The sequence below is a fragment of the Ictalurus furcatus genome, chromosome 3, assembly GCF_023375685.1.
Source record: "Ictalurus furcatus strain D&B chromosome 3, Billie_1.0, whole genome shotgun sequence".
Classification (NCBI taxonomy): domain Eukaryota; kingdom Metazoa; phylum Chordata; class Actinopteri; order Siluriformes; family Ictaluridae; genus Ictalurus; species Ictalurus furcatus.
In genome coordinates this window covers 32,731,181-32,757,381 of record NC_071257.1, presented here as the reverse complement: position 1 = coordinate 32,757,381, position 26,201 = coordinate 32,731,181, and the positions used below count along the sequence as shown (strand labels likewise).

General features: G+C 40.4%; 1 protein-coding gene across 2 annotated transcripts in view; it reads right to left on the bottom strand.

Annotated features, from left to right (window-relative positions):
- Positions 1-26,201, bottom strand: part of arhgap10 (Rho GTPase activating protein 10) — a 102,387-nt gene that overhangs the window by 29,358 nt on the left and 46,828 nt on the right. For both annotated transcript variants that reach the window (XM_053622093.1, XM_053622094.1), the window contains exons 7-18: positions 23,153-23,257; positions 20,798-20,927; positions 20,143-20,249; positions 19,888-19,982; positions 18,555-18,636; positions 18,403-18,442; positions 17,765-17,833; positions 15,545-15,619; positions 10,212-10,296; positions 7,387-7,445; positions 5,695-5,800; positions 2,922-3,081 (exon numbers count right to left, since the gene is read on the bottom strand). In XM_053622093.1, the coding sequence (XP_053478068.1) occupies positions 2,922-3,081; positions 5,695-5,800; positions 7,387-7,445; positions 10,212-10,296; positions 15,545-15,619; positions 17,765-17,833; positions 18,403-18,442; positions 18,555-18,636; positions 19,888-19,982; positions 20,143-20,249; positions 20,798-20,927; positions 23,153-23,257 (1,113 nt within the window). The remainder of the gene's footprint in view (positions 1-2,921; positions 3,082-5,694; positions 5,801-7,386; positions 7,446-10,211; positions 10,297-15,544; positions 15,620-17,764; positions 17,834-18,402; positions 18,443-18,554; positions 18,637-19,887; positions 19,983-20,142; positions 20,250-20,797; positions 20,928-23,152; positions 23,258-26,201) is intronic.

Below are 26,201 nucleotides of genomic sequence, written 5' to 3'. Positions count from 1 at the left end.
TGATTGCACCAGAAATGTAGGGGTTTCACACCCACACGACAAAATGTGGAAACATTCAAGGAGGGTGAGTACTTATGCAAGCCGTAGTAACCGTTACGCAGGCAAGCATTTTCTGATAACGGCTCAGTACGAGGACGATCGCGAAAAAGACCAGAATCAGGCCTTAGTGACGTCTGAATCGAGGACAACTTCAGACACAGAATTAAAAAGACCGAAAGTAGCCAAAGTCTGGAAGTTTCCGTAGGAACGAGATGAGAAATCACAGCAGTGGTGGAAGGGATCGTGGAAGGGATCGCAATCTGATACCAGTGAGAAGAAACTTCAGACGACAGCATGCCTCCTCTCCCTCCCATCACTTTCAGAGCTCCTTTCTCATCTCTCTCGACATCCTCTGAATCTTTTTTTTTTTTTCTTTCCCAGCCTGCTTTCCTTCCTTTCTTATCGCCCTCTATCCTCGCTCCTTTCTCTCCTATGCACTCTCTCTCTCGCAGCTCGTCCACTCCCCAGCCACACTCTCCTCTCTTCCTCTCTCTACTTCCCTACAGATGGACATGAATGCAAAACACTGTCTGCTCAGAGCATCTGGGGCCATCAGCAGTCTGGCAATGCTGTAGCCTGAGAGAGCAGTGCATATCTACTCGCCTGCGTAGTCGCTGCCTCAACACCACACCGCACTCGCGCCAACTTTAACTAAAAAAAAAAAATCAAATAAACAACGAAGTGCACACTCTGGTGTAATCATACATAGGCTAATGGAGATGCTCCTGCTCCTGTGTGTTGATTGACGAACAACTAAATATACCACGTATTGAAAAATACATATTCGACTCGGTCGAAACAATCATAAAATGTGCAATTTTAAATGAATAATTAATCTGAGGACTGCTCAAAACGTGAAATTTAGCACTGCGGAATTTTCCTGAAAATCTGAGCTAGTATTGAACACGTGATATGTGGAGAGTTGCTGTGTCATAAAACATAACAGCCAATCAGATTCAAATATGTAACCCCGGTTTACCATAGAGGAGGATTTGCATATGCATTTGCATATTCGTCGATTCAAGCTGTAGATGCTTCTGGGCATCTAATTGTGCTACGGGCATGTCTCTATGCTATCCGAACAAAGGTACTAAACTCTTAAAGGATACTAAACAAGGTATGTCACCCTTAAAAGGTACCACCTTTGTACATTTGGTATACATCTTTCACCTAGGGAATTTGATTCAGTGCCTTGAAAAGCACCTCATTTGATGTATACTCAATATCCATCAAGCTTTCGGGTGTTTTGTTTAAAATAAAGCCAATAAAGCACAATTATTGAATAAAAATACATTATAACATGATGTTCCGGAGATGTTCTGAGTCGCCCCTGACTATCCTGTAATAAATCATCGTTACTTCTCAGATTTAGGCACAAAAGAAGTCTGACTACACGGCAAAAGCCGGAAGCCAATCGGGGATAAACACCAGATAATACAGTATAAGAGGACAGATATCTAACACGGATGGAGTTCTTATCGGGGGATTGGGGGGGGGGGGACTGGGAGTTTCTTGAGGGCATTAATCATACATTATATTACATGTTTGACCCTTTTCTTTAATATCTTCTGAAATAAAAATGTATTTCCCAAGAAATGATCTGTTACTGAGACTGTATTGCTCTTAAAAGATTGAGGATACTAAGTAAAAGCAAGCACTTTTCACATATAATCATCATTGAGGCAATTTCAAAACACGTGAAATGACTTTCTAGGCAATTTCCTTTCAAAACTACACAACCACTTACCCAACAGGACTGACTCCGTTTCAAAAGGCCACGGGTTGGTCACGCCAAATATTGATTTCGCTGTATACTGCTATTATTTTATAGTCATTTAACTGTTCACAAGGCACATTTGCCTAAATATAGGCTTTTTCAACTTTTTTATTTATTTATTTATTTTTATTCAATCCAATCCAGGTTTTTACAAATCTCAGATGACTTTTGGGGACAGATGTTTCTCGAAAAATGACTGACGAGGGTGCGAGTCGAATCATTTTCTCATTTTGTTTTATTTGATAAAAATAGGTATGGCAAAAGTCTCTTTTGTAATATTTTGATTTTTTTTTCCTCTCCAATTCATTCGATGGAGTGTTCAACATTCCAGCGCTGGAGGGAAATAAAAACAGGACGACGACGGTTCGATGCGAATTCATGTCGCGCTATGAAGATTTACATATGACTCAGCGCAAATTTAGAAATTTAATGCTGAATAAAACAAGCCTGATGTTTAACTTCCAAACAAACAAAACTATGTAACTATGTAAAAAGTGTTTAGCTCGGTCACAAGTAAATCTAAGACTTTATTTGCCTGAATCAGATCAGTGTATACCAAGTGAAGCTTGTATGCTGAGAAAAAATGGGAAAGAATTAGACACGTGTGAATCGCGCCGTTCCAAACCCTAACGTGAAACACGCTTATATCTCTAGTCAGACAAATCAATTATAAGATCACACATTAATCTCAACCCCGTGACATGAATTCATCCCGTTTGTTAGGATCACGCACATTATACAAATCTAAATCCATTTACAGCGATGTTTTAATCAAAAGATTAAACCCTCAAACCCAGACGCGTCTGTGCACACGTGTGTTTAAACACTGCACGAACATACAGAGCTCCACCTAGTGTCCGTGACCGCACGATCCGAGCGACATGGAACGATCGTCTCTGCTGACTTTTTATTTCACAGCCACATCCAAAAAGCTGCTATTTCCTCCTCATTTTCGAGTGCAGCGGTTTTTTTACCATCGCTAATCCGAGAACTTAACTCTGACACCCGCTTACCTGTGATCAGCCCGTGATAATTGGATTCGGAATAATTCTAAATCACTCAGTCATCACTCTGACTCCAGCTTTGTGCGGAGGGGAAGCGTCACCTTTTCGTGCTGCTCGATGAGAATCTCCACCACGATGTTTTGGAACTTGAGGTCCATGATGGCCGCCACCGTCTCCTCCTGAGGCCGCATGAGGGTGGGGCCGAATACCACGCCCAGGTTGGCTACCGTCATCAAGTTCTGCTTGCTGTTGGCCGCGACACTGGGAGAGTGAGAGAGAGACATTGGTATGTCATCTTTACTGATAATAACAGTAATATACATATACACAAACATATTTCTATATTCATTGCCCATTATACTGTAGGTTTATATCTGTATTTTATACCAATTCCATTCATTTTATTGATTCCTTGTTACCGGTATTGCACAAGATGGCACAAAACGTCCTTCAGGATCAATACATTTCATCTAATCAAGTTATCTCATCTTAGTTTATCTGCTCTTATCTTATGCCTTCTCATCTTCTGATCTCATTTCATTTCATCTTATCTAATCTTACCTTCTCATCTCATTTCATTTCATCTTCTCATATTGTCATCTAAGCTCATCTCATCTCCATCCTGCATCTCATTATATCTCATGTCATCATCTCATCTTTTTTCCCCCCCACATCTCATTTTATTCATGATTTCATCCAATCTCATCTTATTTTCTCATCTTTTCCCTCATCTCACCTCATATCCTCAATCTGATCTCATCTCATTTTGTCTCATCGTGTCTAATCTCACCTTAGCTCACTATCTTGCCAAATCTCAGCTCACGTCATCTCATCTTCTCGATTGATCTAATCTTCAGATCATCTTTTCTCAGCTCGTCTTATTCCACCTCAGCCGACTTCCTCATCTCAGCTTGTTTCATTTTCTCTTCTCATATTCTCATCCAAGCTCATCTCATCTTTTTCATCTCATCCTTTCCATCACTTCACCTTATCGCCTCTCATTTCGATTCATACCATCTCATCTTATTTTATCCCATCTTTTCATCTCATTTCATTGAATCTCCCCTCATCTCACCTTACATCCTCATCTCATCTTGTCTCATTTTGTCTAATCTCACTTTAGCTCACTATCTTACCAAATCTCAGCTCATCTCATCTAAACGTCATCTTCTCATTTCATCTAATCTTCTCATCTTTTCTCAGCTCGTCTTAGTCGACTTCCTCATCTCATCTCATCTTCATACTACATCTCACTATATCTCATCATCTTATGATTATATACTCTGTTCCTCTCATCCTATCTTCTCATCTCATCTCATATCATCTTCTCAACTTATCTCATATCTTCTCGTCTTCTCTCACAAAGGTTCCGCGGAGCTCCCGGATGCGTAATTAGTATTCAAACCAGACCGAGAGCTTCAGCTCTGGGGTATTTATTTTAAGTGCTATGCAGACTTAAGAAAAGGAAAATCCTTTAAGTTCGATCGTTGCTTTTGATCTCCTGTCTTGCTCTGATGGAGCGGGGTTGTGAAAGTGATTACTATTGGACTAAACGGGCTCCGTAGAGCCGATTGAAAAAAAAATAAAAATAAACCAAACAAACAAATAAATAAATAACAAATCCCGATCCTACACTTCATATCACTCAGGCTTTTGAAAAGCTCTAAGTGCACGATTAACGATAAAGAGCTGGCGTTGTGTTAGTCTCTCCGAGTGAAGAAACGGTGTTCTGGTTCTCTGGTGTATATTTAGACTCGAACCGCAAGGGGTTTAAGATCGCGTACGTTCGAACGCGTTATTTAAGCTGTTACGCTTTGTGCTGCGAATGTCAAGGCGGTGTGTTAAATGGGTGACGAAGCTTCGACGCTCAGACGTCTGACGCACATTTCTGAATTCGGTTTAAGAGTTAAGCCTTGATGGTACTTCCAAAAAAAAGTGATATTGCCGATTAACCATCGTTCAAATGCGATTTCAGACAGAACGGCGGAAATGTTGGCACTTCCTCTCGTTCTCTAACCGGCTTGTTTCAGAGCAAGCACTTCAGAGCGACTAGGGGGAAGAATTTAAGAGCGGATCACCCAAATTTTATTTCCGATCGCATATCCGCTGGCACCGAATACGTCTTTTATTTATTTATTTATTTTTTAAACAAGATCAGGCTGCCCAGTTCCCAGGAGCAACAGAGATTATGTACTTATCTTCAATTTCCTGCTATTTACACTATATTAAAATGTAGGACACTGAAAAGGTGGGAAAAATCGTTTCAACAGCTTGCTAACGTTTGGAAATGTCTTGTTTTATCAATCAGTCAGAAGCGTTCCAATCCGGTTTTCCAAACGCGTGGGCGAGGTAATCCTGCGAATAAAACCGAGCTCTTAATCGCCCTCACTTATTACTATGATTTTATTTCCCAATATATAAATGTGTGTGCGCGTGTGTGGGGTTTTACTTTGCTCTCCTTTGAGCTTCCTGCTTGTGTGTGCCGTTGCCTTGGTGACTGAGGTAAGGCTACTGAAAGCCAGAGGTCCCTGTGCTATTGAGTGTGTGTGGCGCACTGTGCGTGTGTGTGTGCGTGTGTGTGTAGGGAAAAAAAGAAAAAAAAAAAAACAGAAAGTAATGAAGATTGAGTATGAAAGGAAAGGCTTTAGGGTTAATGACTGCATGGCGACGAGGGACGGCCTTTTCCCTCAGAGTGTGAAAAGAGGGGGGAAAAAAAAGAACAAGCATGAGGAAACACACACACACACACACACACAAAATAAGCTAGAAGAAGGACAAGCAGTGAAGAAAGACCTGGATGAAAAGAGAATAACTGATAGATAGGAGGAGGAGGAGGAGGAGGAGGAGGAGGAGAAGAGATGGAGATACACTCACTTTGCCAGATGTTTGGTGACCAAGCTCAACACCTCTCGGTTCTTCTCAGGCAGTCTGTGCACCAAACAGTGGATGGCCTCAACGCGGGACTCCGGACTCGCACACTCTGTTCAAAAAATGGAAATCAAGTGATGGTTATATATATATATATTTATTAGCATCATGTGAACGAGTTGCATGTAGCACATTCGCATGACTATATCATGGCGTGTTTATTGACAGGACCAATCCAGCAGGTATCCACAGAGGGAACCGAAATGGCAGCATAGTTACAAACGTGTTGCATTGTGGGTTACTGCACAGGTCGTAGCGTCGTTCGTGAAAACGACCCACACATTATAGCATGTATTATTATGCGTATATCACTATGGAAACGGTAACGCATTAAAACGAGTCCATTAATAGAAACCTATTATTCACGTTGCAGAAGGAACTACTATCAGAGCTATTAATGGGGGGAAAAACACAAAACACGGAATAATAAAATGTAAAACGCACACAAACATACTGCTAATTTTCAAGTTGGTTTGGTTGTTTATTTATTTATTTATTTCATGGACCCATGAATTATTGCCAGAGCTGGATAATATAGGATTGTTTAACTGATTAAACTGATAGATATTATGCAAGATATTGTAAAATTTGGACTGGTGTGTGTTTGTGTGTGTGTATATATATATATATATATATATATATATATATATATATATATATATATATATATATATATATATATATATATATGGCAAACACTTCCTGAATGAAACCACCATGATAACAAACTTATTCATTTCTCTCACGTATCACAACAATCATTATTCAACAGAACTTTGCTACACAAACACTTATCACAATAATACTCAGTCTTTCTCTAATTACTTCAGCACAACATACAGCGGGGGGAAATAAGTACTGGGCGCATCGAGATTTTATTTCAGTAAATATATTTCCAATGAGGTTATCCACATGAAATTTTCACCAGACATCAGTATTAACTCAAGAAATCTGCAAATATAAAGACTTCACAACATTAAAGTCCATAATAAAGACGTTTCTTGTGTGACACCTGGGTAATGAAAGGCCTTTTTATAGACCGTCAATTTACTCACCCAGCTGATATTAATTTGCACAGATAGGGGGTGTAATTACTTACTAACTACTTACAGATTTCAGCTGGTTCCTCGCCTTACCTCGCCTTGGAGAACTGCTTTTCCTTAGCGTGTTCAATACTTTTTTCCCCCCGTCTCATTCCGCTTTATTACACGTAACTTTATTTATGGACTTTAACGTTGTGAATGCTTTATATGTGCGGATTTCCTGAGGTAATACCGACGTCTGGTGAAAATGTCATGTGAATAACCTCATCGGAATTATATTGACTGAAAAAAACGCTGACGCGTCCGACACTTATCTCCCCCGCTGCAATGCTTTTTTTTTTTTAAGGAAAAATAATTTAAGGGAAAAACAAAAAAAACAAAACCAACAACATAATTTATGATCTGTTTGTAGAAACATGTGTTTACTATTTCCTGACAGCAAAAACATGAGACTTAAAAAAAATAATAATTAAATAAATAAATAAAAAAATGATAAGAGCTTTTCACATTTAACCCACAACCACAGACCAATTCTGATTTTAGGGGGAAAAAGGACAAATTTTTAAAACTACCATGAGTAAGTAAAGACACTTACTTGCAGGAACGATGAACTCCTTATACAGGGCGTACGTCATCAACGGCTCGGGAAGACTCCTAGAAAGGAGAAGACGAGAAAGAAAGAGTAAGATGAAGAAAACGAGGGAAGGGGGGGGTTGTTTATTTTGACCTACACACAGAAAAGACAGACATACGCAGAAATTAGAAAACAACAAAAACATTCAGTTCTGTGGGAAGAAATAGCTTGCTGATGAGGGAGGTCAGAGGAGAGTGAGCAGACTGGTTCAAGCTGACAGGAAGGCTAACAGATATCCACTCTTTACAGTCGTGCTGAGCAGAAAAGCACCTCAGCACAGAACAGGCTACAACAGGAGAAGGCCTCTCTCTGCTCTGCGCTAGAACACGTCAGGCTGATACGATACCGAATCCAGGTATTCTAAAGCATCCCATGTGATTCGATTCATGAGTCACGATACTGGCTTCACGATTCCGATCGGATTCTCAGGATATTCTGAGCCAAGAGCTGCGTGAAGAAAAATGATGACTTTCTGAATCGTAAACAATGCAAAAACAACGGGCGTCCTCGTCTGTATAAAACAAAAATCGGAAACGGCTACGGACTGAGGTCTAATATTGTAAACAAAAAATGCGACAGGTTCACCAAAATCTTAAAACTATATAAACAGACGTACAAACTCTTCCAAAAATACAGATTGAATGAACAAAGTGTTCGATCTGGTGACTTTAAAAATGATCGACTGCGACTTAATGAGCTCCGTAGCAGAAATAGAGCTCCAGAGTCAGCTAAAATGGCGTTTTGAAAGCTTCGGTGTTGTTTGAAAGCTATGGAACAGCTCTTTTGGAACAGCGCATGATGTATAATGCGTGTCGGTCATCGCAATCCGGAGCTATCGGGTTATCGGTCTTCACGAGCGCAGATCTCACAGGCTGTCCACGAAAGATGAGGTCACGTGACCAGCGTATCTTGTGTAGATTTGGACCTGGGACCTGCTTTGCAGTAAAACTGTTGCGCCTTGATGCAGTGCGTCATGGCGTAACGTTATATTCCGAATATAGAGTCGAATGTCAGCATTACAAACGCAGAATCATACAGCGTGTCACCATGTTCTTAGTGGAAAGCAGGGGAAAGTAGAATGAAAACAATGATCACGCAGCTGGAAAAATTACTTTAGGAACAGCTGAATGGAATTTTGTGTCCCGTGACATTATGACCTCAGTATCACAGCACTTCCTGTTCTGAAGTCACACAGAGAAGTAACCAATGACAACACGGCGCCGTGTGGCTTCTGCATCTCCTTAGCAGGGACGGACGGATGAGCCCGGCTGTGCGATTCTGCTCCCGATCTCTCCACGACGAGCCGATTAAACTAAACACTAACTAAAACATCCTGACATCCTGCACTCACTTACTGTGAATTATAAAACTGGAACCTTTCAGACACAAGAAAGCTGAGTTAAGTTGTTTTCTATCTTTTAAATAATAAATGTATATATGTACGTATGTGTGTGTGTGTGTGTGTGTATATATATATATATATATATATATATATATATATATATATATATATATATATATATATTTTTTTTTTTTTAAGTAAATTTTTCAACCACTAAATGAAAACTTTTGGTGCGCGAGGCTAATATAGTTACAAGTAATGGAAATCTGTCACCCAAAACACTTTCCACACATAAATACCCAAATCTTTAGAATACCTGCTTCACATTTTAGACTAAAAATAATTAATTAAATTAAACATGCCTATGACATGTCATTATAAAATAAACGTCATTATAAAATACACGTGTCATTATAAAAATAAACATAATTATAAAATAAATACATCATAATTACGTAAATGTGTCATTATAAAATACACGTGTCATTATAAAAATAAACATAATTACAAAATAAATACATCATAATTAGGTAAATGTATCATTATAAAATAAACCTCATTATAAAATGAACATTATAAAATAAATGCATCATAATTACGTAAATGTGTCATTATAAAATAAACCTCATTATGAAATAAACGTCATTATAAAATACGTGTCATTAAAAAATAAATGTCATTATAAAATACGTCATTATAAAAATAAACATAATTATAAAATAAACACATCATAATTACGTAAATGTATCATTATAAACTAAACGTCATTATGGAATAAACCTCATTATAAAATACGTGTCATTATAAAATAAACGTCATTATAAAATACGTGTCATTATAAAAATAAATATAATTATAAAATAAACGCATCATAATTACGTAAATGTATCATTATAAACTAAACGTCATTATAAAATGAACGTCATTATAAAATAAATGCATCATAATTACCTAAATGTATCATTATAAAATGAACGTCATTATAAAATAAATGCATCATAATTACGTAAATGTATCATTATAAACTAAACGTCATTATAAAATGAACGTCATTATAAAATAAATGCATCATAATTACGTAAATGTATCATAAAATAAACGTCATTTTAAAATATAAACGTCATTATACAATAGATGTGTCATTACGAAGTAAACGTCATTATGAAACAAGTCTCATTGTGAACTGAACGTGTCCTTATTAAATAAATGTGTCATTAGGATGAAATGTGGCCTTCCAAACCAACAAAAAACATCGTAGCGTTTAACTACATTGCAACTGACAAAACTTACGTTCGTTTTTATATTCATGTATGTTCATTTCTTCACGTTTATAGAAATGGGATATTAACGAAAAACCATCTTGAGCGAAACAGACTTCTCGCTGCATTAAGACTCCAGCACACATCTAACGACGGTAACGTGATGAAGCGTGCCTGCCTCCTACCTCAGGTACTGTTTTAAAGCGCTAGTGATGGTCTTCACGTCCCAGTCCTCACACGCGGCCAAGTCCACGTCGCTGCTCTTTTCATCTGAGGAGAAACAAAACACCGGGAAACACGAATGGGACATGACATCACTGCGTCCAGCTGATTTATTGATTGATTCATTTAATGCTCAGACTGGCCGAGTCTGCGCTCATGACAGACTCAGATTCCTGCTCTTGGCTGTCACGAGTGGAAGCTGATGTGGTCTCCTGCATGTTTTCTCCATCCCGCCATGCTTTTCCGCCCACCACAGCTGTAAAGACTGATTATACGAGTTACTATATCCCTGAAACTCTTGAGCTGTATCTGCATGGTTTAATGCGCTGTGCTGCTGCTGCTACATGATTGGCTGATTAGGTTAGATAACCGCACGCAAGTGCAGGTGTTCCTAACAAAGTGGATGATGAGTGCAAATTAATGCATTTAAATGACCGGCATATTACCGACAGAGTTGAAAAAGTCAATATCAATGTGTCAAAGGTCATTAATCTGATGTATTGTGCAGCACGAATAACATTAAGAACTGTTGTTTTTTTTTTGGGAGAAGATTGAATGAATGAATGAATGAATGAATGAATGAATGAATGAATGAATTCACATATTACTAGCAATTAAAGGTAATTAATAAATTATTTATCATGGAGCACTAAACTGAAAAAAAAAACAACAATAAAATAGACAGACAGACAGACAGATAGACAGATAAGTTAGTTGTGATGAGTAGATCTGAGATCAGAATTAGCTTGAGGTCTGATGAAGTATCAGATTCACTCCTACATACACCTCAAACTGTGTCTTGAGAGAACACAGGGGGGGAAAAAAGAAAAAAAAAAAAAAAAAAGAACAACAAAAAAAAACCCAACATATAAACCTGAGTGTGCAACGACTGAGCGAGACGTAGAGGGAGAGAATAAGGCAGGTGTAAGTGTAACTGTGATAAAGAAAGAAAAAACATCAGGAAGTGTGATAAAGAACGAGAGACACAAGCGGAAAAGACGGAGACGAACAAGAAAAAAAAACAAAAAAAAAAAAACGCAGGTATAATCATCGGGAAAGCGCACAGCTGCAAGACAAACGCTAACTGCTCTAAAATCAGGGTGAAAATAATCCAAATTTATTCATTTTCTACAATAAGTAAAATACAGGCTTTTCATAAATCCCAGTCTAATCCAAGAACATCTCGCCTGCACATTCATCACAATTACCTATCTGAACAAAATGCCGTATTATACCCCCCCACCCAGCCACCCACCCACCCCCGTACGTCCGTCCCCGCGTCTGTCCCCGGCTCTATAACCAGCAAGGTGAAGCATTAGTGCCGCTACGGAAAGGTCAGAGTTTTAGAAACGGACACGTTTCTATTATTACAGCTGTGAAACCTATGGAAGATCAGACTATTTCACTTCAGTAAAAGCGTGCAGGGAAAAGAAAAAAAAAATAAAATAAATAAACCCCCAAAACAACCCACTTCAGGTGTAAACGTGTGAAAATGTACTTTCTGGGGTGAAACAGATGTGTCATATCGTTTTCGACTTCCGAGCGACTTTTGGTTACGTGTCTTTGGTTTCACGGTACAACAGACGCATCTAACACATGCAAATGAAATATCAGGAGTGCTTCGCTCTTTACGGTGTTCTTTAAGTCGCGCTAAAGTGTTTCGAAAATTCAATTTAAAAAAAAAAAAAGAAGAAGAAAAGAAAAAAAAGTTCAACCCTGAGGCTTTGTTCGGAGTTGGAAAGCTCAGCCGACGTGGCATGGAAACAAACATGCAAGAATCGAATAAACTACAGATCAAATCTAATAGTGACGCACTATAGTATATTGAGGACCGAGCGAGGTTAACGCTCACGAATAGTCCTAGTCGGGATAATCCGACGTCTTTATCTCGGAAGATTTGTCACGGGGGATCCACCCACGTTAACCGAGCGCCATTTAGAATAAAAATAAAATAAAATAAAAAAAACACACAGAGGTGTACGGAAGATCCGGGTGATGATGAGAACGGAAGCAAGACAACGGGAAGCTGAACGTCTTTGCCCAGTGAACTCGGAGTACGGAGGGCCCTGAGAAGGAAAAACGTAAGAGTTTATAAATAACTCCGGTCCGATTTTGTTATCGAAGCTAGCTACCGTGTAACGCGAGATAACGTGAAAGGAAGGACTTTGAAGTCGTGATGTTTTTAAGTGGCCCCAGGAAAAATTTAACTGGTGCTATGGGGTTATGGACAGCAGTATGATAGTACTGTATTCCTGGGGAGGTGTGTGTGTGTGTGTGTGGGGGGGGGGGGGGGGGTATGGAGTTTCAGAGATTGAGACTGGAAAAACAATTTTTTTTGAAAATCAGAATAAAATTGATTATTATTATTATGTATATTACGCACTTTTCTAACCATCGCCTGATTGGGGAGTTACAAAGGAGAAATGCGTACGAGGCCGCGGCCTTGTTACAGGAGCCTCCCGGAGGCGTCTTACCACCTTGGGGCTCTTCCTTAGACTGAGCGAGGATGCGATTCTGTTTTTATACACCATCAGGTACTTACTTCTTTCAAGGAGTAATTAAAAGGGTCTCGTTAAACTCTTCACTGCTCTCCATATATTTAGCTAGCGCGCTAGGCTGCTGCCAGGTTTGTTTAGATTTGACATGCGTGTGGCGGATATGGAGTGCTACCGGCTGCTGTGCAAGTCAGGTAAAATTTCAACGAGATGGCATTCTGACTTCAGAAGTCGACGTACGGAATCAAATCACGGCTAAGAAGCTACGCGTGGTGACTACGTGCTGACTATCGACATTGATACTGTGTCTATCGGGGAAACGCACTCTTGTAGGACCTTTAGGGGGTTCTCCAGAAGGACAAGTGAAGAACCAATAAGGGCTCTAGATCACAACCGTTTAGTTGTTTTTTTTTTTGAGATCTGAAGGGCATGTCTTTGAGTTTAGATACACCGATCAGCCATAACATTAAAACCACCTGTTTAATGTCGTGCAGGTCCACAAAGAGCTCGGACCCGTCGAGACACGGACTCCATAAGACCTCTGAAGGTGCGTTGAGGTATCTGTCACCAAGACTTTAGCAGCAGATCCTTTAAGTCCTGTACGTTGCGAGGTCGGGCCTTCACGGATCGGACTTGTTTGTCCAGAGACGTCCCGGAGACGCTCGATCGGATTGAGATCTGGGGAATCTGGAGGCCGAATCAACACCGTGAAGTCTTCGTCATGTTCCTCGAACCGTTCCTGAACAATTTTTACAGTGTCTCAGGGCGCTTTATCCTTCTGAAAGAAACCATTGCTGTTAGGGAATACCGTTGCCATGAAGATGTGTACTTGGTCTGCGACAATGTTTAGGTAGGTGGTACGTGTCAAAGTAACATCCATATGAATGCCAGGACCCGAGGTTTCCCAGCAGAACGTTGCCCAGAGTGCATCGCCACTGCATACTGGGAACATCACACAAGTTTTGGAGATGCTCTGACGCGGTCGTCTAGCTGTCCATCACAATTTGGTCCCGCCTCCAACACATCAACTCCGTCAACTGACCGTTCGCTTGCTGCCTAATAAACATATCCCACCCCTGGACAGCTGCCACTGTAACGAGATAATCGACGATATTCGTGTCACCCGTCCGAGGTTTTAACGTTCTTGCTGATCGATGTTCTTGGGTCGCACTATAGTTTTGTGGACGGCTGACACCATATCACAGGCTAGAGTCGATCATAAAAAGTAAAATGGCCGCTACTGTTGTTAGGACGGTGATAATGGCTGTTTAATTCAAGAGCGGATGGGTTCGGGTCGCAGCGGGCCGATTCAAACGACCGATTAGAATTCAGTGCACAGGGCCACTGGCTGGGGAAACGTCTGCAGAAGAAAGCGAAGAGGCAAGCAAGAAAGAGAATGAAGGGGAGCAAGGGAGAGAAAAGCAGAGAGTAAGGGTAAAGGTGTAGGAGGGAAGAAAAAAAAAAAGCTGAAAAGTATGAAAGTAAGGTGGAGACTACAAACACCGGAAGAGCAAGAGGGATGGCTCTGAGCTGAAACGAGAAAGTGGCTGCAGGATACAGGGGAAATAAGAAAAAGAAGGAAAACCAGCAGAGAGCAGGTGGAAATCTGATTGCCAGCCTGGAGCCAAGTGTCACCGACAAGGACAGGACAGTAGGACCGAGGAAAAGAGACAAAGAAGGAGAAAGACACGGCCCAGACGGGAGAGTCGTCTGAATGCCAATGAGGCCGAGGTGAAATTTTGGCTTCGGGCCCAAAACTTCTACGACTCGGAGTTCTTCCGCAGAGTCCGGGGTGAAACGTACAGGAGCGTACGCTCTTAAACTTCGGCCCTTGAAACCTGATTGGTTAGAAGGTGTTGATTAATACTCTATAACAGCAGCTTTGTCAGTAGCACAGCTCCGAACTACAGGTTTATAGTAACGCAGCCGTTATAATAATATAATAATTATAGAGTAACAACGTACTCAGGGTAAGCAGATTAAGGTGTAAAATAAAAAAAAAAAAATTCGTAAAAAATGTAAAAAAAAGTGTCATTTTTAACATGACGTTCCCTGAGGTTTATTTAACCTTGTTTACTTTTGGAAGGAGTCTCCAGTGTCAGTGCTTTGTAACAATCAGAGGACCTGATGGTGTTTTCTGTGTAGAACGGAGAGCTTCATTTTTTTCTGTCTAACATCGAGAACGAAAAAAAAAGGGAAGACGTCTAGAAAAAGTCTGATCCTACGTTAATAAATAAACGATTGTTCGTTGCGGAGTTAAGGCAGAACAAGTGGTGTTTAGAACACAGTTTATCATCTGCCCCGGTTTATTAGCGGCGTAGAAACCCTGGCAATCGTTTGTCAGGAAGCTGCGCAGTTTATAGTACGATCTCACGGTTATAACGGATTTAGTGAGGTGTATTACGAAAACATTCATCTTCGTAACAAAGTCTGATGCGTTTTTTATAAACAACTCTACTAGTACGCATAAGGAATGCTTTATAAAATGATCTAAACACATACCTTCACAGTTCATTATACTTTAAACATATGGCCTGAATACGTTACGGAATTCATTTATTTATACAGTACTAAGTTCATACTGAATTAAACAGAAATGAAGACTTCTCTGTCCAGCTTTTCATTGCACTGCATTGTGGGAAACAGCTTAGGAAGTAGTACATCACCCTAAGATATTGTAGCTAGCATAGTAGTAATATTCATGTCGTTACTGTACTGTGTGCACATGACCCCTAGCCTAGGAATGCTGTTATAAGAGCAAATACACACTCTATTATAGTTAGTGTGAGAGTGTAACTTACCGATCATTAGACTGAGGAGCTTCTGCACCCTGGAGCTGACCCCGACCACTCTGTACAAGCCCTGGTCATTGATCCCTGCACACATCCATCACAACACACTGATCAGCGCTCGGCTCTTACTAACGCGCTCCCTGTAGTAAAGCCGAAGAGCTGTCCGTTTACCAGCCGCGTCCCGGCAAAGTGGTGTGCGTTTGACTCTGACCCGGGTACAACAGGTGCACGGCGAGGACAGAGGAAACTGTGAGCTCGGTCTGCCCTCTAGTGTTCAATCACACAAGTGCAGATTACAATAACTTACAGCTCCAAGTCCACTATATTCAACTACAAACTATACGATCATGATGTTGTGATTTTATACTTTTATTATTGTTGTTGTTCTTATTAACTTTGGTACTTTTTTAAAAAATTTTCTGTGTACTGCTTATTTTGTGTCCAGCGCTTTGAGAAGCTGATTTTAAAGGCGCTCTATAAAATAAAGTTTATTATTATTATTACAATGGGCGTGAACGTACAGCAATGCTATAGGTCAAAAAATAAACAGGAAAATGCTAAATAAATGATTATGGTCGTAGAAAATGCGCACAGAATTGTATGCATGAAGTATAGAATTATGCTATAAAATTTTTCTCTCTTTCTTTTTGAACACTGGCATTATCTTTCAAAATGACGCGTCGACATTACTGCTAAATAAAATATTAATTTAACTAATCAATCACTGAATTAACATTCAATAAGACATTCCTAGATATGAATAAATTATAATAAATAGTTACATTAAAAAAAAAGCATTTTCTAATATAATAACATTATTGTTTTTTTAAATAATGGCATTTTCTTTTTTCAAGAAAGAAAGGAAAAAAAGAACAATAGATAGAAAGCAAGCGAGAGAGACGCTAGGTTTTTAAATGGGACTTTCTGCACAACCTGAGGGAATATGTTAAAGACGGACGGACAGACAGGCAGAAAAAAAGAAAGAAAGAAAGAAAGAAGGAAAGAAAGAAGGAAAGAAGAAAAAAGAAAGAAAGAAGGAAAGAAGAAAAAAGAAAGAAAGAAAGAAGGAAAAAGAGTTAAGACAACAAGAAAGAAAGAAGGAAAACAAATAAAAAAGAAAGAAAGAAAAGAAGAAAGAGAGAAAGAACAAAATAAACAAACAAACAAACAAAAATAAATAAATAAAGGAAGAAGGGACAAAAGAAAAAAGAAAGGACTAACTAAATAAATAAATATGGAAAGAAAGAAAGGATGAAATAAAAAAGAAAAAAGAGGGAACACAAAAAGAAAAATAAAGATAGAAGGAAAAAGAAAGAAGACAAAAGAAAGAAAGAAAGAGGGAAGACAAAAAGAAAGAAAGAAAGAAAACAAATAAAAAAGAAAGAAAGAAAAGAAGAAAGAGAGAAAGAACAAAATAAACAAAACACAAAAATAAAAATAAAGATAGAAGGAAAAAGAAAGAGAAGACAAAAGAAAGAAGAAAAACGAGAGAAAGAAAGAAGACAAAAGAAAGAAAGAGAAAGAAAGAGGGAAGACAAAAAGAAAGAAAGAAAAAGAAAGAAAGAAAGGATGGGAGAAAGAAAGGAAGGAAGAAAGAGAGAACAAAAAAAACAAATAAATAAAGGAAGGACAAAAGAAAGAAAGGAAGAAATAAAGGAAGGAAGACAGAACAAAAGAAAGACAGACAGAAAGAAAAAAGGACAAAAAAACAAAAAAAAAGAATGAAAGAAGGAAAGGAAGGAAGGAAGAAAGAGAAAGTAAATAAATAAATTAATTGATAAAGAAGGAAAGGACAAAAGAAAGGACAAAAGAAAGAAAAGGAGGAAGGACAAAATACAAAAGAAAGAAAGAAGGAGAGAAAGAACGGGAGGAGGAAAACGAGAGAGCCTGTTTGCGGTACTTTCTCTACGCCCCTTTAGGAAGTAAGTGGCTGCATTTGAAGAGCAGTACAGTTATCGAGTTACTCTGAAGCGGTGTTTCGTCCGAAACGGTCCGAGTTCTAATCCCCGGATCCGGCGAGCGCCGTGTAGCTCGTGTCGTCTCTTCTCAGAGTGAACGCTGATGCGATGTCGGTGTGAAACCGTGCCGTGAGGAAGGAGAGCGCTGACTCGCTGCGGCCTGAGCGGCGTTATGTGCTCGGGTTTACCAGCACATCATTACGGCTTTAGAAGAAGAAGAATAGTAATAAAGTGGAGTAAACACACATTCGGGCAGTGTGTACAGCGTTACCTCTTGCCTCAACAGCGTTGATCGAATTCCTCACAAAACTCACGCCCACGTCGTCCAGCTGCGCGTCGACTGCAGAGCAACGAACAAGAAAGCTTCACTTTACCACACACTTTACTACTCAGCACGGAACCGTTAGTCCGAACAGCATCGGAATACAAATCTCTCACGGGTGCAAAAGTTTGCACACCCTCAGAACAAAAGTGGTTCAGTGGGTTTGTTTTTGTTTGTTTTTTCATTATCATAAAATGGCCGAATATTATAAATAAGATATTAACAGTGAAAATTTAAAAAACAACATTTTTAAAAAAAAAATAAATCTGCATCTTTCTAAATGTGATGGAAATATTCCCCGATAACATGCACGCCCAAAATATCAGCCTCCAACCCCTCTGTATGCTTTCCAGCCTCTTTTCAATCTATCTTTAATCTTCTAACTTCTTTATGTTCTGGATTGTTGTGTTGTTGCTGAAAGGAACAGCGTTGCATTCTTTTCAGTATTTATTTCGGTTCGTGTTGTTTGTGTGCAACCGGGGGGGGGGGGGGGGGACGCAAACTTTTGCACCCCGCTGTATATCCCCTCTCTCGTGATGTCGAGACTAAATTTGATGGGAGGATAAAACGAACGAATGGGAACTTACTCGCTCGTTCTTTCAAAAACGTTTTCCCGAGATGGTGGACCTGAAATAAATGAGAGAGAAAAAAAATCAAAAATCCAATACATCTTTAGTCTTTCATACAGATGGACAACGATATCGGACTGTAAAGGCCCGTGACACCGCGGGTCACTCACCGGCTCTTTGCCTCCCATCGCCTGCATCCAGAATCTGTGGTCATCTTCAGAGAGCGCCTGGACTGTGAGCATGGTGCAGGGGCTGAGACACAACCGGCGTGATAACACGTCAGATACAACACACAGCCACATACCATATAAATCACTCAAACACACACACACACGCACACACACACACACACACACACACACGCACACACACGCACACACACGCACACACACGCACACACACACACGCTATATCCTGTATGTTAAGTTCAGTTCATTATTTCCGTGTTCATATACTCAACAACGTGAATGATTACGCAAATGAATAGTTTGTCATTAAGCGCAACTCGTGTCATGAATTTACGCTTTTTATTACTGTCCTGAAATATTAGCACCCTTCAAAAAGACAAGACCCGGCACCGTTTTGAACAAAACATCAGTCTCGGACATTTCCACTAGGGTTAGACGATGTCACAAAAGAACCGTATCACGATGGCTACGATATACTGTAGATGTAAACTGCGAAAAATAAATAAATACAAATTAAAAAAGGCAAAATAAAACATGCAAGAAAACCCTCAAACATCTTGCTAACCGAAAGAATATCGCATGGAAGAGTGGTCAGAAATTCCAGCAAGCCTGGTGGATAATAATACAAAACACCTGCAATAAGTTGTTTCTGCTAAAGCGGGCAATACTAGCTTCTGAGACCAAGGGTGTACTTACTTTTTCCACAGAAGAATATCGCATCTATTGATATTTCTGTGGAATAAACGATTCAAAAAAGCTAATTTTCCTCGTGGGTTTGTTTAAGTATATCAACGTTATTAAAAGGGGTTTCGAAGAGGATCAAATGTTTGCTTGTCCAAATGTGCCGAAAATAAATCAATAAAATAATCATTTCCATGGGGTGCACTTATTTTTACACATGACCGTATATACAATTTCCATATAATTCATACAATACAAACCTCAATATTAATATTACATAAAGAAAAAAAAAAAACCCTACATTTAATAGTATTTTCTCTCAAAAATATTGACACCCCTAGTTAATACATTAAATAGATGGAATAATAATAATAATAATAATAATAGCCCAGCCCCTGGTTGCCTCTGCCAGGAAGTTATGACTCGCACTATTCTTAAAGCCCCTGTCCTACAGGAGCCCGAACAGACCGTTTCTAAATCCCGAATCTGCCGAGAATCACAGGACAGTCGTCACGAGCTGTCCGAGGCTTTATTTAAACCGCATGACGGACGGCACGGATATTCGGACCCGAATCCGTTCGATACGGAAAACCGATCCGGACGTCGACATTCCCGCTTGTAACGTTTGACCTACCGGTCTGTAATCTCTATCTCCAGGCAGAACCGGCGGTCCAGGGTGTCTGTCGTTTTCCTCACGCAGGATTTGAGTGTGACAGATTCGTTTTCACCCTGACAGGACGAACACACAAGATTTCATTCACGGGTGTTATTAAGTGAAAACGCCCGCTCATGACGTTATCACAGAGGAGTGTGAGGAGTCAACGCGAGAAATCAAAACACACGGGGGCGGGACAAGGCATCGGGGAGCATCGAAACGATCGTCACTCACAATCTTGCCGAAGGATTTGGGGTCGTACGTGACCATGTGGAGGATTTTCTGTTCCTTGACGAAGGTGCAGTACCTCTTCACCCAGCTGGAGCCGAACGGAGGAGGACCTGCACAGGATCACAGGATGTTTCACCGGCCGCAGTTACATCGGATCATTCTTTATCTCCGTTTGTTTTGTTTGTTTTTTTTTTAAAACCAAAGAATTATGCGAAATACAATTCATTTTGCATTCTTGTACATGTTCCACCCTCGCAAATCCATGCACTATAATTAATTAGCCTGACCAAGCACCTAATATAAGATCGTATTTATTTTAAATATGAAGAAAATCAGCCTTAACAGCATTTACGGCACTCCTGCGGTCTACAATGAGGTCCTGTCAAACAGTTTTAACTCCAGGATGGAAAACAAATGGATATGCCAGGACTCTTTTTTTATTTTGGCAGGTAAGTGTGTGTGTTTCAGCTATTATAAACACACCACTCAGTAATTCTGAAGCTCTGGAGTGAAACATTATTATCAAGAAGTAATAACAGATTATTCAAAGGTTTTGGGAGTTTTTGATTCCATCTCATTCTGACTGCATTAGAGACATGTAGAAGACAAGCCCTTGTGTTTCTGTGTGTGTGTGAGTGTGTGTGTGTGTGTGTGTTACGTTTTTCCTGGACGTAGAGGTAGCCCTCGCTGCTGATGCGGCTGGTCTGTCTGTAGTTGTGCGGAGCCTCCTTTATCTTCTTCATCAGTTCAAACACTTCAGAGCGTGTTCCCTCAAAACGGCTCCGTGTCTACACACACACACACACACACACACAGAGAGTAAGTAAAGACACACACATATACAGTGCCCTCCAGTAATATTGGCACCCTTGGTAAATATGAGCAAAGCAGACTGGGGAAAGTTGTCTTTATTGTTTAACCTTTTGATCTTTTGTTTAAAAAAAATTCACAAAAAAACGCTCTGCTCTCATGGAGATCAAACAACTGCAAACAACACAGTTTGATATATTAAAAAAAAAAAAAATTGTTAAATATAGGTGTGCAACAATTATTGGCACCCCTATGAATTCATACGAGAAAATATATTTGAAGTATATTCCCACTGAATTTTATTTATTTATTTATTTATTTATTTATTTTTACAGCTGGGTGACTAGGAACAGGAAATTGATCAACCATGACTTCTTGTTTCACAGGGGTATAAATATGAGGTAACACAGAGGCCGAAATCCCTTAGTCATTCATAACAATGGGTAAGACCGAGGAATATAGCTGTGATGTGCGGCAAAAGGTTGTTGATCTTCACACAATGGGACGTGTCTATAAGAAAATAGCACAAGCATTGAAAATGGCCATTTCCACCATCAGGGCAATAATTAAGACGTTCCAGTCAACTGGAAATGTTATGAATCGACCTGGAATTGGACGTGTGTCTGTATCGTCTCAACGCTCTGTGAAGAGGACGGTTCGAGTGGCCAAAAAATCTCCAAGGATCACAGCTGGAGAACTGCAGAAGTTAGTTGTGTCTTGGGGTCAGAAAGTCTCCAAAACTACAATCTGAAGTCACCTACATCACCACGAGCTGTTTGGAAGGGTTTCAAGAAAAAAAAGTCTCTACTTTCATCCAAAAACAAACTCGAGCGTCTTCAGTTTGCCAGACACTACTGGAACTTCAAATGGGATCGGGTTCTATGGTCAGATGAAACCAGAATAGAGCTTTTTGGCAATAAACACCAGAGGTGGTTTTGGAGCACACAGAGAGGTAGTCATATGGAAAAGTACCTCATGCCCACGGTTAAATATGGTGGAGGATCTTTAATGTTTTGGGGATGTTTTTCTGCCAGAGGACCTGGACATTTTGTTAGGATACATGGCATCATGGACTCCATCAAATATCAACAGATATTAAATGAAAACCTGACTGCCTCTGCCGGAAAGATTCAAATGGACCGTGGTCGGATCTTCCAGCAGGACAGTGATCCAAAACATCATCAAAATCAACACAAAAATGGTTTACTGACCACAAAATCAAGGTCCTGACATGACCATCCCAGTCCCCTGACCTGAACCCCATAGAAATCCTGTGGGGTGAACTGAAGAGGAGAGTCCTCCAGCGTGGACCTCGAAATGTGAAGGATCTGGAGAGATTCTGTATGGAGGAACGGTCTCAGATCCCTCGCCATGTATTCTCCAACCTCATCAGGCGTTATAGGAGAAGACTCAGAGCTGTTATCTTGGCAAAGGGAGGTAGCACAAAGTATTGACTAAAAGGGTGCCAATAATTGTTGCACACCTATATTTAACCAAGATTTTTTTATGATAAACCTGTGTTGTGTTTGCAATTGTTTGATATCCATGAGAGCAGAGTATTTTTGTGAATGTTTTAAAGAATAGTTCAAAAGGTTAAACAATAAAGACAATTTTCCTTTGCTCTTATTTACCAAGGGTGCCAATATTAGTGGAGTACACTGTACATATGTAAAGACACACACACAAAATGAATCTGTAACACTCTTTTGAACACCAGAAAATCTCAGCGCACCAAAAGAATCCAAGAACCCCCCACCCCCCCACCCCCGTCCTCCTGCCCCACCCCCAACACCAACCACAGTCTCACAGTTGACCTTCGATCTTCCGGGCTATATGTTCAACGCACACAATGGAAGGCCAATGAAAACAAAGCCCTCACGCTTTCTCCTGGAAACTCCAATGCTTCCCTGATTTTTTTTTCTCACTTCCTGTTTCACCCTGTCCCTTCCTGCACTGCCATAAACAAGCGTGAGAGTGTAACACACTGAGGACGAGGCCCTGAGTGCACATTTATTAACCAAACGGAGTGTTTTTTTTCACTTATGGTTGCCATGTGACATTCATGACATCAGACGTGTGTGGCTGGGAAACGCTGCTATGGTTACGGAACAAAGTTTGTAATGATTTTTTTTTTTTTTTTTACAACCGTGTAACCAGCATTTTGCTGCATATTTACTCAAATAAACTATAAAGAGTAGCTCACATTCTGAATATTGATCTGCAGGGCTCTTTTGTAGTGGTCAAAGTCTTTCGCCAACTCGAATCCCTGGTGGTAGAAAGTGAACATGGTCTGAAAGAAAGCCACCATCTGTGGTGAAGAGAGAGACAGAGAGAGAGAGAGAGAGAGAGAGAGAGAGAGAGAGAGAGAGAGAGAGAGAAATAGCGTTAGTGAGAGAGAGTGAGAGAGAGAGTTCGTGAGAGTGAGAGAGTTAGAGAGAGAGAAATAGAGTTAGTGAGAGAGAGTGAGAGAGAAAAAGAGTTAGTGAGAGTGAGAGAGAGAAATAGAGTTAGTGAGAGAGAGAGAGAGAGTATTGAGAGAGAGAGAGTATTGAGAGAGAGAGAGAAATAGCGTTAGTGAGAGAGAGTGAGAGAGAGAGAGAAATAGAGTTAGTGAGAGAGAGTGAGAGAGAGACAGAAATAGAGTTAGTGAGAGAAAGTGAGAGAGAGTATTGAGAGAGAGAGCAGGGAGAGAGAGAGAAAGGGAGAGAGAAGTTAGAGAGAGAGAGAGAGAGAGAGAAAGAGAAACAGTGAGGGAGACAGAAACAGAAAGAGAAAGAAAAAGAGGGAGACAGAAAGAGAAAGAGAGAGAAACAGAGAGGGAGAAACAGAGTGAGAGAGAGTGAGTTCATGAGAGTGAGAGTTAGAGTGAGAGAGAGAGAGAAAGAGTTAGTGAGAGAGAGAGAGAAAGAGTTAGTGAGAGAGAGTGAGAGAGAGAGAGTGAGAGAGAAAGAGTTAGTGAGAGAGAGTGAGAGAGAGAGAGTGAGAGAGAAAGAGTTAGTGAGAGAGAGTGAGAGAGAGAGAGTGAGAGAGAAAGAGTTAGTGAGAGAGTGAGAGGAATAGAGTTAGTGACAGAGAGAGAGAGAGAGAGGGAGAGAGAGAGAGAGCGGGGAGAGAGAGAGAGAGAGAGAGGGAGAGGGAGAGCGGGGAGCGGGGAGAGAGAGAGAGAGAGAGAGAGAGAGAGAGAGAGAGAGAGAGAGAGAGGGAGAGGGAGAGCGGGGAGAGAGAGAGAAGTTAGAAATACAGCTCACCTGCTGTTACAACATAAAGAAAATCTGACTGTTATTTGGGACGAGACCAAAATAATAATTAAATCCAGAAGTCATAAGTCCACAGTGCTGTGGAATTCTCGATTCTGATTGGTCAGAAGGTGTTGATTTATTTTCTATAAAAGCAGCTCTGACAATAGTTCCAGTTACAACGTCAAATCCAATACGTTATGGTTTCTATAGCAACAACTCATTCACAGGAACATATACGATGGCCTCTCCACGTTAACAGTGTGTAATCACTGATATGGTGATGTTTTCGATGAGGAGACGTTCACATAATCTCATCACACCACCGTCACTGATTATTTTCCTATAACAGCATGTCCCCAAGTGGTTTATTCCTTACTTATCCCGAGTGAACCGTATGCCATCAAAACAGCTCGGACCCGTCGAGGCACGGACTCCACAAGACCTCTGAAGGTGTGCTGTGGGATCTGGCACCAAGACGTTAGCAGCAGATCCTTTAAGTCCTGCAAGTTGCGAGGTGGGGCCTCCGTGGATCGGACTTGTTTGTCCAGCACGTCTCACAGACGCTCGATCGGATTCAGATCTGGGGAATTTGGAAGCCTTGAAGTCATGTTCCTCAAACCGTTCCTGAATAATGTTTGCAGTGTCTCAGGGCGCACTATCCTGCTGAAAGAGGCCACTGCTATCAGAGAATGCCGTTGCCATGAAGATGTGTTTAGGTAGGTAAGTCCTGCCGTTTTGGAGATGTTCTGACCCAGTCGTCTAGCCATCACAATGTAAACATGTAAACAGAGACTTTTTATTACCTTAATCCGATTAAGGTCATACCCGAAGTAAACACAAATGGAATTAAGACGTGTGGAGTATTCCTGTTTTAGTCGCATTATCGACGTGCGTTACAGACATGTAAACACCTTAATCACACTATTAACGTCGTGTGAGAGTTTTCACCGCATTGTGCGACAGGACACGTACACACACGGCAGCGCTCAACCGTTTGACGGTAAACAAGACAGCACGGCTGCGTCCCAAACCGCGTACTTACCTACTATAATATACAGTAGACGAGATACATGTATTTCGGCTACTATATAGTAGGCAAGTACGCGGTTTGGGACGCAGCCCACGGCTTCAAGCGGACGTCTATTTGCACGTACGGCACGACAAATAATAAAGCGCACTTTAAGCGTTCATACAATGAAAAATAAAAACACCCAAAACTGTATACGGTACCATAGCGAAGACGAACTGCATGTCGATACGTGAAATTCTGGAGGGACGTCGGACGGCGTGACGTGGGGACGTAATGACGTGTGCCGTTAATCGCTCTATGTTCTATAACATGTAAAACGGGAACCTGTAAGGAATATTCTAAACGCGACTCATGTAAACACCTTCATCAGAATATTGTCTTATTCAGAATAAGGTCCATGATTAGATTATTACTGTTCATGTAAATGTAGTCGGTGTCACAGAGCAGCATTACGTAAACCCATATATGGATATAGATTTATCGCTAATGAGCAAGTCGGTAAAACTCCCTGAGACGATATGAGGAAGAAACCTTGAGAGGAACCAAACTGAAAAGGGAACCTGTCCTCCTCTGGATGACGCCGGATAGTGCGACTCATCCACGACTGTATGTTATAACGTCAAACAGTACTGAGAGTGTTCAAATGATCGTTACTATGAGCATCAGAGTCATTTTTGATTCCATTAGTGAATGTAAATTAGAGAGGGGAAACTGCCAGCCAATCAGACATCCCTCACAGCAGTTATGTAAGGAATAACCACTTGGGGGCGTGCTGCTCTAGGAAAATAATCAGCGATGTAAAGCTGAGCTGCTGTTCCATTAACAGCATGTCCTGAAGCTTTATTCCTCTTACACCACAGCAATTTGCCAATGCTAACAATTCTTTTACGTATTATATGTCGACACCTCATCCATTTATAGTTACGTGTATGTTCTTCTCTCTCTTGGAGTTAAAAAGAAAAAAATGATTCATTAATTATTAG